Raw genomic sequence first — 15889 nt, forward strand, 5'->3', positions numbered from 1 at the left:
ACACATGAGAGTTTCTATATCCAGCCCCCAAAGGACGGATGCCTTGCCTCAACAAATATTTCTTGAATTAATGATTAAATAAAAAAAAAAGTTAATCTGAATGGGCTAGCCTAAGATACACAACTTCTATAGGAAGATCATACGTTGTTGTAAGTTGTTTATAAGACATAAAAATAGAAGAACCAAGGGAGATGGATGCAGAGGCTTAGCAACATAGTTACATCGTAACATAGTTACATCGTAACATGGTAACATAGTAACTAATAACGTCATAACAGCTCAAATGACCAGAGATAAAGAGAAAGGTGCTTAAGGTATCAGAGTTGTGATCCAACTCTGTGGAGGAGAGCTGGTCTAGCATGCACGAGGCCCCGGGTACAAACAGGAGAACTGCACAAAGGAAAAGCCAGCTAAAGGAACCCACGGGCTCAGCCCCAAAGAGCACCTGCTGCTCTTGCAGAGGACCTGGGTTCTATTCCCAGCGCCCACATCGTGGCTCACAACCACATCTAACCCCAGGTCCAGGAGAGCCAATGCTCTCTACGAGTTCAGAGGGTGGCAGTCCTGCTATCCCATGGGGGGGGGGGGGTCAACACATAAAGCTAAATCCAAAAAAAAATTAACACAAAAATGAAATTCAATCTAGCAAGGATGGCACACACCTGAAATCCCAGTGGGGGGAAGGGAAGGTAAGCTCAGCCTACATAGTGAGACCTCATTTTTAAAAGAATCCCCAGACAACAACAAAGGCAGAAGAATTTTAGTATCTCTAGAATTATTGTCTCCCCAATTGTAATATTTTCATCTCTACATTTTAAATCTATGAAGAAAAAGTCAACCTAAAATGTCCAAGTTCAATTAAGTCAAAAATTTTAAAGTCTCATAAAAATGAAACACTAGAAATATTAAGTAGCCAAAAGGTCCTCGGAGGAGAATTCCAGGACTGCTTAGGCAGGAAAAGCACAGCAATAGCAGGTGTTCCCACATGGAACGCTCCTAAGAGCAATGCTCTGCCTCTACATGTCCAGGGGAAGGCGCAGCAGACTGAAGACAAACCCCCAGGCAGTATTGTGAAAGGCCATTAATGCCCGACTCAGACATGGGGGAGGGGTCATCTCTCTACCTCCCCATTTTTCAAACAGAAAGCTGACAAAGGTTCAAGGTTTATCTGCCTGAACTACATGTGTACTGATCCTGTTTTGATATATGGAAAAGATGTCCATATCATTCCAATAAGCAGACTGCACTGAGCCCCAAGATGCTGTGCAGATATTATATATTTTTAATATATAAATATAAATATATCAAGAAATTATATATTATAATTTAACAACCGCAATTTAATATAATTTAATAATATCAATAGTTATATATTTTAATATTGTTACAAATATATTAAGTATGTTAATATATTGATATGCTAATGATATGAATTAATATGATAATATCAATATTTATTTTATTTTTAATTATTGAATCTAATATAGTAATTATGTTAATATATTAAATATGCATGTATATTTAACTTTGTCCTGCTAGACATATTCCTAGTGGTCAATCAACCCCTCCAAACCACAGTTCCAATAGCAGGCGCACGGTGAACACACCTCCCGTTCTTCCACTGCCAATCTGTACAGCGGGCTGAAGGCTTCTTTCATTTTGCAATAGATGAGGCAAATGATAATAAATACTTGGCACGCGAAGTGATTTTTTGCTTGTCAACTCTTTTAGAAGCTTTATGGTATTATCTGAAACACAGAAAGACAATTTAAGTGGCAGGAACCCCTTACCTTCCGGAAGTCGCTGCCAATTCTCTTTTGAAAATTAACTGAGAACACAGGAGAAACAACCAGGCAGGCGCTCACTACGCAGCAGTCTAGAAAGGAAGTTGCAGCAAGCACACTGGCCACCGCTCAATTTCACTTTCCTGTCTTTTTCTCTTTTCTTTCCTAAAGACAGGTTGTTGATATACACAGCCCACGTGGTCTCAAATCTTCCATGAAGCCATGTTCTTCCATGCCAGGCATGTGCCTGTCCTTCCTAACTTTCATTTTCTTTATGCGCTAGCATTTCATCAAACTTTTATAGAGAAGATAGATTTCCCTAAAATAGTCACTGAAAAGATTTACAAGTTGGGAACGCTCAGCACGTGTCAATCTAAAAGCGGTTTCCGTTTCATCTAGAGGAGTGGATGAGCCACTGAACAGGGTACGGAGTAAAAATTTCTGTTAATTAGACAATAGTGCTGTCAATTTTCATTCAACTGAGATTTCACCTTCTAAACAAGACAGTCAGCATTATGGACTTGTGGCCACAATGCCATGAGAGATATGACTCAGTGGTGACAGTACCGGCTGCTCTTTCACAGGTCCTGGCTCACATGTGCCAGGAGATCTAACACCCTCCTCTAGCTTCCCTGGGCGCCTCTCAGATGTGGTACACAGACATAATGCAGACAAAAACATCCATATCAAACCCACAAAAATATATCACATCATACATAAAATTAAACTTGAATTCCACGTGAGAAGAATCAGTCAGTTACAATATCCTATTCCACCCCAGCAAGCAGCAGCACTTTGAAGGATGCTAAATGTCAGTCGCGGTGTGATGCCTGCCCTAGATAGTCAGCAGAATCAAAGGCCCTAACAGTCTGTCCTGTGACTCAGTCGTTTCCTCTCGATGATTTTAGCTTTCACTCGTTCCACAAATACCTAATTGCTTTCTGTCTTGTTCCAGAAATGGTGTGTTTGGAAATCGCCTGCCGTCAAAACATAATCTAATGAAGATCACAAGGGCTGCCAGAAATGTAACCAAACGCTACGCAAAAATGTTTCTCACAGAGCTGTGATTTGGAAGGGCAAAAGTGACCCAGGAAAACATTCATTTGCTAATTATAGAAGGAAATGCTTCATTTGCTGTGGTCTATGATTAGCACATTAGCTAGAAAAGTATTTCAGTTGGTGTGGGGAGTACACACGGCTAATCCTAAGCATTTGCAAGGCTGAATCAGGAGGCTCACAAGTCTGAGGCCAGCCTGGGCTACATAAGTTACTTCTTGAACAGCCTGTGCCATAGAGTAAAATCTTAGACCATTAAAATAAAATTTTAATGCAAATAGTATTTTGAAGAATAATAATGCCAGACATTATGGTGTGCACCTTTTATCCCAGCCCTCTAGAGCCTGAGGGAGGTGGATCTCTGTGAGTTCGAGCCCCATCTGGTCCACATAGCAAGTTCCAGGGCAGCCAGAGCTACAGAGCAAGTCACTGGCTCAAAAACCAAACAAACAAAATGACAAGGTAAAAATGCTCAATAGTATAATTTCAAGGAGTAAACATTTGTTTTAAAAAGACTAAAAGGAAACAAAAAAACCAAAAACCAAAAAACAAAACAAAACGGAAAAAAAAGTTAACAGAAATCCCTGGGCGATTTCCTTTCAGCTGCATCGGCCTGTAATTGTAAAGGCTACATAGTAACAAAATACACCAGTATCCTCAGTAGGAGAGGGAGAAACACAAAACTTTAACACTGAGGGCCAGTGTTGATATCAAGATGAAAGGCATCCCTGCCTGGCTCTGTTTAGAGACCATGAAGCTGAGTCTAAAGCAGGAGCCCCGGAGCCCAGGACACTGGTATAAAAACTCGAAACAACTCAATCAGGAGAGGCAGGACACCAATGACCAGAATCCCCAAGGAGGGAATACGCAGATACTTTCCAGTTATGCACTGTAACCCAGGCTTCTTCCCTAGTATCATTCAGATGCAAGAACAAGGATTGTTCAAGCAGCTTACAGATTCCCCAGGAGCCATCTAAGATCAAGCATTGGTTATATCATAAGCATGCTGAAATAAAAGTTAAAATTTATTTTACAACATTTATTCGTGTGTACATGTGTATATGTTTGTAGGTCAGAGGACAGTGTGGGAAGGGAATCAGCCTGTACACTGTGTGGGACCTGGGAATTGAACTAGGGTTGTTAGGCTTGCCATCAAGCTGCTTTGACCCACTGAGCCATCTCGCTGACCCCAAAATTAAAATTGAATCCCATGTGACCGCTTTGAAAAGATACAGGCTCTTCACTACGACTGATAAAATGTATGCGACTGAAATGTAACTGTGCATATCAAAATCATATCCAGCAATGAATAAAAGTGCATTTAGAATCCACCAGAATGGCAAATGTTAAGATCTTTCTTTCTGAAAAGGGCAACACGTGCTGGCTGCTAAACTATTCACAAACCTCGCGGGTCCTGTTGCATACAAATTCGTGAACACGTACACCTTTTAAAGTACCTGAGATTGTACTCAGAGCAGTCTTACTTCCATTAGTCTCTGCTCCAGCTCTGCGGAACTGCTGGACAATGGTGTTTAGCTCCGAGGAGCGCTGAGATATCCTATGCTCGGCCACTCGAAGACGCTCTTTCAGAGCAAGGAATTCTCGTTGATAAGCAATTAGTTTTTCTAGAGGAAAAAATGAAAAAAGAAACGATTAGTATGCTTTGTCTTTTAGTATATGTATTTAAAATAAAATAATATGCTGTTCCACCTTATGGTAGGAGGCTAGGCGTGCCTCCAGGAGGAGAACGCAGTACTGCCGTTTTCCCAAACCAATTATAATTTCTAACTGTCCCTCTTCACCCCTCATCAAAGAAGTTTCTTGTGGTAACAGAAGTAAACTGTTATAGTCAAATATGCTCAAAATACAAAGAACAAATGACAGAGACGGAGGTCAAAACAAGGGTGAGAGCCAGTGGAGAAGAGAACCTGCTGCTAATGTCTTCTAGATGTGACAAGGAGGCTTGTACCCGCGAAATCTCAATTATATGGCTGTCTAAATGAAACCTACATAATGAGACTACCAGTTGATGTACCAATGTGCACAGGGCTAATTTTACAAGATCCTACACCCCTAGACAAATAACTATATGCAGCTAATGGCTGAGGAGCAAGGCAGGATCAGTTCTCTCCAGGGATTAACTCCATGACAGGTTGTCCAACCCCAGGTGGTCAGCCCTAAGTACAGGGACGGGATTACAAGTGCACAGAGGTCCTTGTGCTCACACATAAGCACTAGGGGACATCAGGAATGTTAGAAACACGGGTCGTCTCTTCAAAGGGAGGGAGATGCGTACAACCTGTTTTCCACCCAGAAGCTGGGAGCAGACTTGCACAATAGCCTGGTAATCTTTTCTGTGTGGCCAGCCCATATTAGATCCTCCCCTAGACTCTTGAGTTTGTCTCAGTCAATCTATAGTAAGATAGTCTCCCTCCCACCCCCCACCCTGCTTTATCTTGAATTTGCTCCCTATTAATCTACAGAACCTATCTTTATGGAAGATGTCAGGTGAACTTTACAAAGAGTTCAAGGTAGTCACGTCTCAGGCTTTGTTATACATATGAGAATGGGTTCATTACCATCACATCTTAGTCAGAGGCTTACAGCTGTGGACAGACACCATGACCAAGCCAACTCTTATAAAGGACAACATTTAATTGGGGCTGGCAAATAGGTTCAGAGAGACAGTCCATTATCAGCAAGGTGGGAACATGGCAGCATCCAGGTAGGCATGGTGCAGGAAGAGCTAAGAGCTCTTCTACCTGGCTTCCAGGCAGATAGGATCTTAAAGCCCATACCCATAGCAACACACTTCCTCCAACACGGCCATAACTTCAAACAGTGCCACTCTGTGGGCTAAACACATTCAAACCACCATACCCCAGGAAACTTTTTCCAAATTATGTGTGACAAATACGTCTTTAAAAAAGCTCCCTGAGGTAAGACACTCAAAGTTTGTAACACCACCACCTTGAGTCAGGTTGAACTAAACTGCCTTCTTTCCTCCCTCAGACAGTTACACCACTGACCACGGTGGTCACAGAGACCCCGGAACCCTTCCATGTGAGCAACAGCAAATGGACTCAGCCGGCTGCATGGTCATGCATATAAACATGTACATAAGACGTAACGGTGAGAGTGAAAGAAGAGGAGGTCGTGAATTTTGGAGGGAGTTAAGGATGACACAGGAGGTACTAGAAGAAAGGGGTGGGGGTGTGAAAAGGATACAGTATAGTGCATAAAATTCTAAAAAAAAAATCTTAATTAAATATAAAAATTATCTGTTTACAAGCACTTTCAAAACTTAAAGATGTATGTTTGTAAAAAAAAAAAAAAAACAAGCTAACAGAATTTCAGGAACAGGTAGATACATTTAGTCAATATCTTGCAAGAAAATACTCACTGCACTAGAAATGAAAATCAAAATGGGTTCTTGTTTGTTGGACAACAACGCCCCAACTAATTCTGCTCTTAGTAACCATAAGAATGTAAACACTATACCGCACCACACAGAGAAGCCCTGTCTGAAAGAAGAGGAAGACACACTCTGTAAAGCTGGGGCTAAGACCAGGGAAGGCACCGTCCACTGTTCCTCCTTCAGGTATACACAGCAAACTCTCAGGAAGTCTGGGAGAGGGTAATGAGCTGGCACAAGTCCAGCCCCCTCCTCCCACCCCGCTTCCAACACGAAGAGGCAAAGCCACATGAGCTGCTGTATCCCCTTCCCAAGCCTGATGCAGGAGGCCACAAATAAGACAGCACTGTGTCCAGGAAAGTCTTGTAAGAAAGTTCACACTGTGCCCTGTTTACTGACGTGAGTGAAGGTGACGCGGTTTATCCGTACTCTGCTTTTCTTGCGTAGGCACCTCTCTGTGTAAACTCCTAAGAAAACAAACACCAAGACACCATTTATAAACACAAAACTAGAAATATCTAAACATGGTGATAGGAGCCGAGGTCCTGGCTTCTCAGAAGACCGAAGCAGGAGGCACACTGGAGGCCAGGAATTCAGTCTGACACCAGAGTGAGACCTCAGCTCAAAAGCAGAACCATGAACAATAATGTGGAATGATTATCACAGGAGGCAAGATTTATGAACAACAACTACCGAAGTTAGTTGGGGGTTTAGGAAAGACAGAAATCACCTCTTATCCCTGAATGGGAAGAGCCAGGCTTATGAAACAATTTTCCTCTAACCTAAATAACTCCACAAGTCAATGCTTATCAAAAGGACAACTGGGGAAGGAAGGCGTATGTGCATTCTAAAATGTATCAGGAACAATAGCGCTTTTAAAATATCTGGAAAACAACCTGGAGAGTGTGGTCTGATATCAGATCCTATCCTCAGGGTACAGATGTGGGGTCCCTGAGTCTGGAGACTGTAGACAAGCAGGATCAGCCACATAAGTGGCCAGCTCAGCAAGCCGGCCACTCTCCACATAGACAAGCAGAGTAACGTCCCTCCCCGTAAGACCCAGGCAGTGCCTAGACATTGGTTTTTGAATACCAGTTAGCACTCAAAGGAACTAGAACTCATTGGAGAAAAATAACTTCAAGGTAGTAATATTAAATCACACAAAAAAACCCAGTGATGTAGCTCAGTGGATAAAGGCATTTGCTGCCCAAGCATTGAGATGGATCCAAGTTTAAGTCCCAGAACCTAAGTAACAGTGGAAGGAAAGAATCAACTTGACAAAGCTGTCCTCTGGCTTCCACAGGCAAACTGGCCTCCACAGTGCCCACACATACACACAATAATACTTTTTTTTTTTGATAGACAAAAACAATAGGACATTGACAAAAAAAAGATACAAAACTACATAAGAAACTCTCACTGGCTACATGGGGTAATTTAAGTAACAAAACTAAACTATTGAATGGTAACAGATTATAACCCATTGAATAAAACTAGAATCAAGGAGCTCATACCAGTAATAGACTATAACCTCTCAGATGAGGGCAGAGGGCCTTACAGGAGAATGCCGGTTACTAACAGTCAGAGGGATGACTACCGGCAGGGATGACCAGCAGCAGGGATGACCAGCAGCAGAGGGTAGTAACTGAGTCAGGTAAGAATCAAACATGGAAACTCTAACTACCAGGTGCAAGTCTGGTAAGAAATGAGGTATTTACATCATCTCAAAGAATCTCCCCACCAACTACTCATTTTACACAGGAAAAATGCTAAATGGAGAGTGGAGAAACCTGGCAGACATCTCTTAAATTCACGTTGGCAATAACAGGACCGCTACCAGCACCTCCCGAGATCCACCGAGAACAAGGCTCATTACACGGTGCTCCTGCCAAGACCACGTAATCTCAGTCTAATCTGGAGGAAACAGAAGACTCCGCAAAACCGAGACAATGCACGAGGCAAAGAGCATGAACCTCAAACGATGTGGAAGGTCAGCAAGATGAAGATCTAGGAGACGCCCAAGATTAAAGGACAGGGAGGCTAAACGCTAGAACAGGAGCATAGCCCCGAATGGATCCTGAAGGAGATTGCAGAGACCAAACTAAGATGGTATCAGGACCACTGTCAGGAAACCATACAAGGGTTGGGAAGGCGGTGCTCATGCCTTTTAGAAAATCAGCATTCTAAATCACTGAACGCTGCTCTCAGTCCAAAGTCTATGGTGAGGAAAGGCTCCAGGGCGGCAGGCCCCGCTTTGCATCTGAATCCACCCTTCCACACCAAGGAGTCTCCCACATTATATTTGATGCAGAGAGCCTAGAACTTTCTAGAAGTTTTTAGAACATCCTTAGAATTTTTCCTACTTATATGTCCTAGAAACTTAGTTCAAACTTTTAATAAACACAAAAACTCCTCCAAATGTTTCTACAATCCCCATTTTCAGCATCTGTAGCGAAAGCCCTGTATTTGCCTTGTTTTCTTCAATCATTTGCATTCCGTCACAGACCACGGCAGGAAGCTGAGGGTGTCTCATGCCGCCCTCTTCCTAAGTGGGCACCTGGTTCTGCTTACAGTTTTGTTTCCCTTATCAGTGGGATCTAAAGTGTAAAAAGTCCAAAGCATGATATTGTTGATGCTTGATCCTTTTGTGGAAATGACAATTTTCTGGGGTTTAATAATTTAAAGTAAGTTTTAGACCCACTCTAGGAAAGAAAGCCTGATGCATCATATAAATGGACAGCAGTGTGTAAGCCAAAAATAGAAAAGAAATTTAATTTTTTCTTTTAAGAAACAGAGCCTTCTATTTAACAGGATAAAGAGGCTTACTAGTGAACTTTGTGAATGTTAAAGTTGACAAAAATGATACCCATATGTTTGTTCTGGTTTTGTCTTTATGAAGTTAAGATTTATCGAACTAAAATTCTGGTTGGAAAGAATGTTAGTTACTTGCTTTGTCCCTGAATGACAAATAAAATAAAATAAAATAAAGGAGGACATGACCGCTCCCAAAGTACAGAGAGTTTTATTGCAGATACAAGGGAGAGACCAGGCTGACTATGGCCCCAGACTAAACTGAACTGTGAGAGGAGTGAGAGGGAGGGAGAGCAAGAGAGGAGCCAGGGAACAAGAGGGGGCAGCCTGGGCTAAGAGCCAGCCTGGGTAAAGTAGCCAAAATGGCTGGGTTCTATAGGGATCAGGCTGGGGGAGGGAAGGGGAAGCCTAGCCCCTGGGGGTGGAGGCTGGAGTGAGGGGGGCTGTGCTGGGAGTAGGTTCTGAGGCATGCTGGGAGAGGCCCCAGGTACTGCGTGAGACCAGCCTCAGGGATGAGACCAAAAAGTCCCGACTCTCTATGTCCTACCTGGCACTCTGCACAGACACACAGACACACACACACAGAGAAATGAACAACTCAGAAACACCACTCTTAAGCTTATAGGCTTAATTTTCAGGAACCCACTCTGAATTAACTCTGAGAGATAATTATATTTCACTTTATTAAAAAAGAATTCGCATTGGTGGTTCTTACACAGCTGACTAAAAAACCTAAAGACAGGCCTCCGGAAGAAACTGGAGGCAACTTCCCACTGACAAAGTTCTAAAACAGGCTGAGGGAAGGGGAGGGAGCAGAGGGAGAGGGGAGGGGGAGGGGAGAAAGGAAGAGGGAAGGAGGAAGAGAAGAAACAAGAGGAGGAAGAGGAGGTGAGAATAGAGACCCAAGGTTCCAAAGGCAGTTTGGGGAGCTAAAGCACACTGTAAGAGAATTCTCAAATGAAAAGAGTAAATATGTATACTTAACAGCCCTCCAGAGCTGCTTTGTCTAAAGACTCCTCATAGGCCCACAACACAACTAGGAGAAAGATGAAAACCTGACCCACCCCCACTACTCTAATCAGATTCCAATTTGATTCCACCTCTGTCTAAAGACCAGTGATGCCTTTCTCTTCAACACTAAAGGTTGTCCCACAGGGGCACCCCACTCTGAGTTGGAGGAATGGCATGCTTCGCACAACAGACCAACCTAGATAAGGGTCTTTATGCAAACAACAAGCCCACACACTGGAGGAGAATAAACTTAGAAAAACCAGATTGGTCCGATTTAAGCAATAACAGTACTAACGACTTCAGACCACCTTGGGGGGCCAGAACTGCTCTAACTGTGCATGTTCCAGCTCCCTGCCCAGTCCTCCTCTATTTAAACCTGCATCCCATGCGGGAACCCTGATGAGGACCTTGGGGTCACTAGACCCTTTATCTGTTTCTCTTCCCAGTGTGGCCGCTGATGTTTTGTTTCTCCTTTCTGCCCTTCAACTTTTACTGGCATATACTGGAAGGCCCTACCGGCCAAGCAGGCAGGCTTGGGAGGGAAGGGAGTCCTGACTTTTGCCCTAAAAGTCCAGTTACAAACAATCTCTACCAAGAACAGACAGGCAAACGCTCATAAAAATACCAGCTGTCTCCACTTCCTCTACATTAGCCTCCGTGTGAGACAGCTGGAAGGGCTGTTAAATCCACAATCGCAGACTCTTCTCTCCAGAAATGCTACTTCTCCAGGCGAGAGGGGAGGCCTGAGATCTGCTGAGGTTTTCCCTGTCATGTGGAAGCTGGAAGGCCACAGACCATCCATCCACTCAGAAGAGGCCAACATTGTCCTAGAACTTAGACCCAAGAAGCCCGGCGTTTATGGCATTAGCTCTTCCCTAAGCTCTTTCTTTACCTCTTTCCTGTTACCCACAGGAACACACAGGCAGAAACTACCTAAAACATGTCGGGCCACAAAGCACAAGATGGCGCAGGAGATGCTCAGAGACTCTCTGGTACACAGCTATGTCAAAGGTGTCGTCTAAGGGCTTGCTGAGTTACCCGGGGAGACACCCGGAGCATCCATCACATCAAGAGGAACTCTGAAAAGGCCCGCCCAAGCTCACAGGGAAAAGTAGGGCTCGTACGTGCACGTGATCAGACTTTCTTTCTTTTCTTCTTCCTTTCTTTCTAGATTTATTTATTTATGTATATGAGTACACCTTAGGTGTCTTCAGACACACCAGAAGAGGGCATCAGATCCCATTACAGATGGTTGTGAGCCACCATGTGGTTGCTGGGAATTGAACTCAGGACCTACTGGAGAGCAGTCAGTGCTCTTAACCGCTGAGCTATCTCTCTCCACTTTCTAAACATAAAACAAGGAATGTGATTAACTCATTTCCGATTTCTCTATACCTCAGAACAAGATCCTTATTAGCATGTGTAATGACCAGAAAAGCTCAGGAACACAACTGCTCTCTCTCTCTCTCTCTCCAGCACCTCTTAGCACATCGTTAACAGGGTTACTCAAAACTGCATTTGGGTACAGGTTTGACCAAAAAGGAAAACGCATGCCATTGTATGGCGCTACAAGACTAATTTCCTTAGAAGTACATTCTAAACTAAACAGATTTGCTCATCTTCCTAGGAGAAGCAGCAGTATCTTTTTCGTAATTTCATTTAAAGACCTAAATTCCATTATCATCGTGAAATTAGAAGGGGGAGAGTTGTATAACTTAGGAGGGTACTCATTTTAGGAGACTTAGCTTCTTTACAAAGAGAGAGAGACAGAGACAGACAGTGTGGAGCTGAGGAGATGGCTCAGTGGTTGAGAGCACGGAGATCTTGCCAGCACCCACCTAACAGCCTACAATTATCTGTAACTCCCATCTATTTACTGAAAATGCCTGTTTCTAGTGGTGGTGTGGCTCAGACCTTAACAACACACCTTTAATCCCTCCGGCTGGAATACAGACATGTGCTTAGTACACACCTTTAATCCCAAACAATGAAGGTAAAGTTAGTTTATAGAAGGAAGCAGTCATGTTTGAAAGTGATATCTGATTGAGTGGCTAACAAAGTGACGAATCAGAGAAAGATTTGACAGAATAGGATATGCCCAACTTTCATGAAAAGGCAAAGGAAGATGCAGGTGGTTTCAGCATGAGAGTTTTACAGAGATAGGTTTAAGAGAGAACAAGCTAGACACAGGTGAAATTAGAATGAGCCAGAAAATGAGAAGACGCCAAAAGATTAGAACAGATTGCCAGAATTAGTTTGAGGCCAAGCAGAGCAAAAAGTCAGAGGCTGAGAGAGAAGCCAGACTGAATCAGTCAGCTTGCAAAGGAGTTTGAGCCAGACAAGTTGAGTTGAATCAGCCAGCCAGAGCTCAGAAAGGACTAGAAAGGGCGGGCTTATTCAGCAGCAAGTCACGGAGGCTGAAAACATTCTAGGCCTAGATTGTATGGAGGCTAGAAGCTTCTAGGACCAGGCCTAGGTTGGCAGACAGAGGCAGTAAGCCTCCCAGACAATAATTTCAACAGGAGAATAAAAGTTACTTTTACAGAGGGTAGGTACGAGGGAAGGGCAAATGATTTGGGATTGGGGTACATGCTGTGAAATTCACAAAGAATAAATAAGAAACAAAATATTTTTAAAGGATAAAATTCAGTCTGAGAATTACTGTTTGAGTTCACCAGACTCTCTAATGCAACAGGCTCTAAGATGACTTGGTGCTCCTAGAGTGCCCAGCCCAGCCCCAGCCCCTCACGTTGAGTGTGAGAAGGAAAAAGCTTTGTTCTCATGAACAGAATACATAATAAAGCAGATAGATGGGTCTCACCTCTGGGATGATGGACTATTTAAGACTGTCTTGTTAGCAAATGTCCTCTCTGTAAAGACCCCCTCCATCTCTACCCTAAGCTGGCTTTGAAGAAATAAGAAGCTAAACTTCAAGGCCCATGTGACCAAGAACTCAGAGCTACCTCACCAAGAGCTAACAGGAGATTCGGCTTCATGCCTACAACCATGAAGAATGAATTCAGCCAACAACCTCAAAGATTCTGGACACAAACACTTCCCCAGGCAGATGGCACCTTCAGTTCAGATTTCTGAGACACCCCCCCCCACACACACACACACACCCTGGAGAGTATCCTGGTCTACAGACACTGAGATCATACAGTGAATGCCATTGTTAGCCACAAGGACTGTGGCAATTTGTAAAGCATATAAATTTATATATGCTACTAGAAGACAACTATTGACGTTTACTATGAAGTTGTCCAGAAAGACAGTTTTAGAATGTTAATTTCCAGTTGAAGGATTTTTATGAGATCAAGAAATCTATAAAAGACACACTTTCTGTTCTTGCTATGTACCATTAAAGGCCAAGTGTTATAAACAATAATTCTCTAGCAAGCAGAAGGCACAAAAGGGTGAAGTCCTTGGAACTCAGGCCACAACAGACTGATGTCTCTGAATGTCTCTTTACCTCGTCTGTTCTATATGGGGACTAGAAAAGGGACCAACAGGTGCACAAAAAAACAACCAAAAAAAGTCCACAGGGCTGGAGAGATGCTTGGCAGTTAGGACAGGGCTGGAGAGATGGCTCGGCAGTTAGGAACACTTGCTGCTCTTACAGAGGACCAGAGTTCAGTTCTCAGCACCCGTGTCAGATGGCTCACAATCACCTAGAACTCCATTCCAAAGGACCTGATACCCTCTTCTGGCCTCTGCTGGTGTAACATCCATGAACGGAGGGGGGTAGGGGAGAGGGAGGAGGAGGGGCAGGGGCACTGGGGAGGGGGAGGGAGATGTCGGGCTCACTACAGCCAAGGGCTACGTATAAGGCTACATGCCACACAGGAAGCTCAGATGAGAACTATTCTACTCTAGCCACACACACCTCAAGAAGAATCCCAATCCCATACTTCCTATCCCATCAATTACAGCCAAATCTAAAGTCCCACCGTGACACAAGGTCCTGGTCACAGGAACATGCAGGATATACTTCATGCAACTCAGCGTTGAAGGCTTTCACCCTACTCCAGCAGTAGATCTCCCCAATGAGGGGGTCAGCGGAGACCACGTGGAAGGATAACTTCTTCCGGTCAGGAGTGTCCACAGAGGCCATCTGGAGTAGTGCCTACCTGCCTGCCTACACAGGAGTGTCTCCCTGCTGAGAATCAAAGGCCATGTCAGTTCCCAGCTTCCCACCCACCCATCCCTACCTGGGAATAAGGAGCCTGGGTACGGCTCTCAGAAACTCCTTGGGTCTCGTATATCCGCGGCTGGCACTACAGTGGTATAGCAGTGCTTAGTGGGAGGTCTCAAACCCAGGACAAATGCTAAGGTACTTATTACCATATCTGAGCAGACTCTGGCCTCAGCTTCTCCCAGCATCCCTCACAGTCTCTACCCTTGTATTGTGACTGGCACACCCCATCCCCTTCTCTAATCTTCTGCCACCAGGGACAACGCTGGACTACCCTTCCGCCAGTGGCTCTTCCCTATATAATCTAGCCATTTGGGCTACTCTGGCCCTTTCTGTCTCTTGGTCTCTTTGTCTTCTCCTCTTCCTCCCCTTCCCCGCCCCTTCACATGGCATAGCTCGGTCTGCTGGTCATGTCCACCCTGGACTCTTCCAGATGCCTCTGGCTGTCTTCTCCCTCGTATATACAACGAGCTTTGTCCTCCACCATACTCAGGAGTAATCGCGTTCTCCTTTTTATTTTTATTTTTTTCCATGCACCTAGCACCCCTCGTCCATTTGCCTCCCTCACTCCAACCCTTCAGTCCCCATGCACTCTGGAATCCACTGGCTGACCTTGATGCCCTGCCAACTTTCTCCTCTACAAAGATGCAGCTACAAACCCTTAAAAGGCTCCTGCAGATCTCTCTGAAAGACCTCTAGTGTCATCTGAGACCATCCCTTGCTGCATCATGATCAAACTACTCAGAATTCTCCAAACACACTCAACAGTGACAATGTAGGACCATCCTCCCAGCCAAACTGTCTCCATCTTCAGTTTTGTTGGGGCTGATCCCCCACCACCACCACCACCAAAATCATCCCAGCTGGGCCTGTTGACTGTTGACCATCCCTCATGATGGAGGGGACAGGAAGGACGGGTCATGAGACTATCCAGTCACCCCTTGCAGTAGTACGTAATTCTGCCCTAATTTCACAGGGTCTGGGAGAGTAAGGCGGCATAAGGAGAGTGTGTTATAACTACACTACAAGCAGGCTTTCCAATGTGGCTGCTTGAATGCCACTTCCACTCCTGTCCATAACCCCTGACCCACTGTTCTGTAAGGAAGCCTATGCATTCACTCTTCCCTTAGGTGACCTCTGAGAACGGTACCTTAGAAGGAGGACCTTAGGGAAGGAACTTTGGCAGCAGCTTTGCACCCTTAGTTCAGCCAACTAACTGCTGTCCAACCCCATCCTTCTTCCTTCGTTTCCTGAAACTTGGTCTACCTCTGAGCCTCCTGGTGGATCTTGGAAGCCTAAGTGGAAGATGGTTGGAATGCCTGCTGACAAAACCTCACAGTTAAGTAGGGAAAAGAGCTAGGTCTAATTATGTTATAGTGCCTTAGATACAAAGTAGCTAGACAGAGAACAAAGGTCTGGAGAGCTTCACAGCCACGCAGCAGGGGGTTGTCTCCGCAAATCCTGAAAGAGGCTAGAGGAAACAGGTGCAGCCTGCAAGAACTGAACTGCAGTAGAATTGTACAGGGCACACCTAGGCCCTCTAGCAGGAGGTCCGACAGCATAAACAAAGGGTTGCAAGTCCATCAGAGATTTAATGCCCAAGGCTGTTGGGGGTGG

The 15889-nt window shown here is 44.4% G+C and overlaps 1 protein-coding gene across 6 annotated transcripts in view; it reads right to left on the reverse strand.

The window, feature by feature from the left end:
• The window catches only part of Mgat4a (alpha-1,3-mannosyl-glycoprotein 4-beta-N-acetylglucosaminyltransferase A), a 99593-nt gene that overhangs the window by 52911 nt on the left and 30793 nt on the right, over positions 1–15889 (reverse strand). For 5 of the 6 annotated variants that reach the window (XM_029478360.1, XM_029478357.1, XM_029478368.1 and 2 more), the window contains 2 exons: positions 4298–4465; positions 1608–1748 (listed from right to left, as the gene is read on the reverse strand). In XM_029478360.1, coding sequence (XP_029334220.1) covers positions 1608–1748; positions 4298–4465 — 309 coding nt within the window. The remainder of the gene's footprint in view (positions 1–1607; positions 1749–4297; positions 4466–15889) is intronic. The other variant, XM_021158920.2, reaches the window with a different exon arrangement.

The sequence above is a fragment of the Mus caroli genome, chromosome 1, assembly GCF_900094665.2.
Source record: "Mus caroli chromosome 1, CAROLI_EIJ_v1.1, whole genome shotgun sequence".
In the NCBI taxonomy this organism is placed as follows: Eukaryota; Metazoa; Chordata; class Mammalia; order Rodentia; family Muridae; genus Mus; species Mus caroli.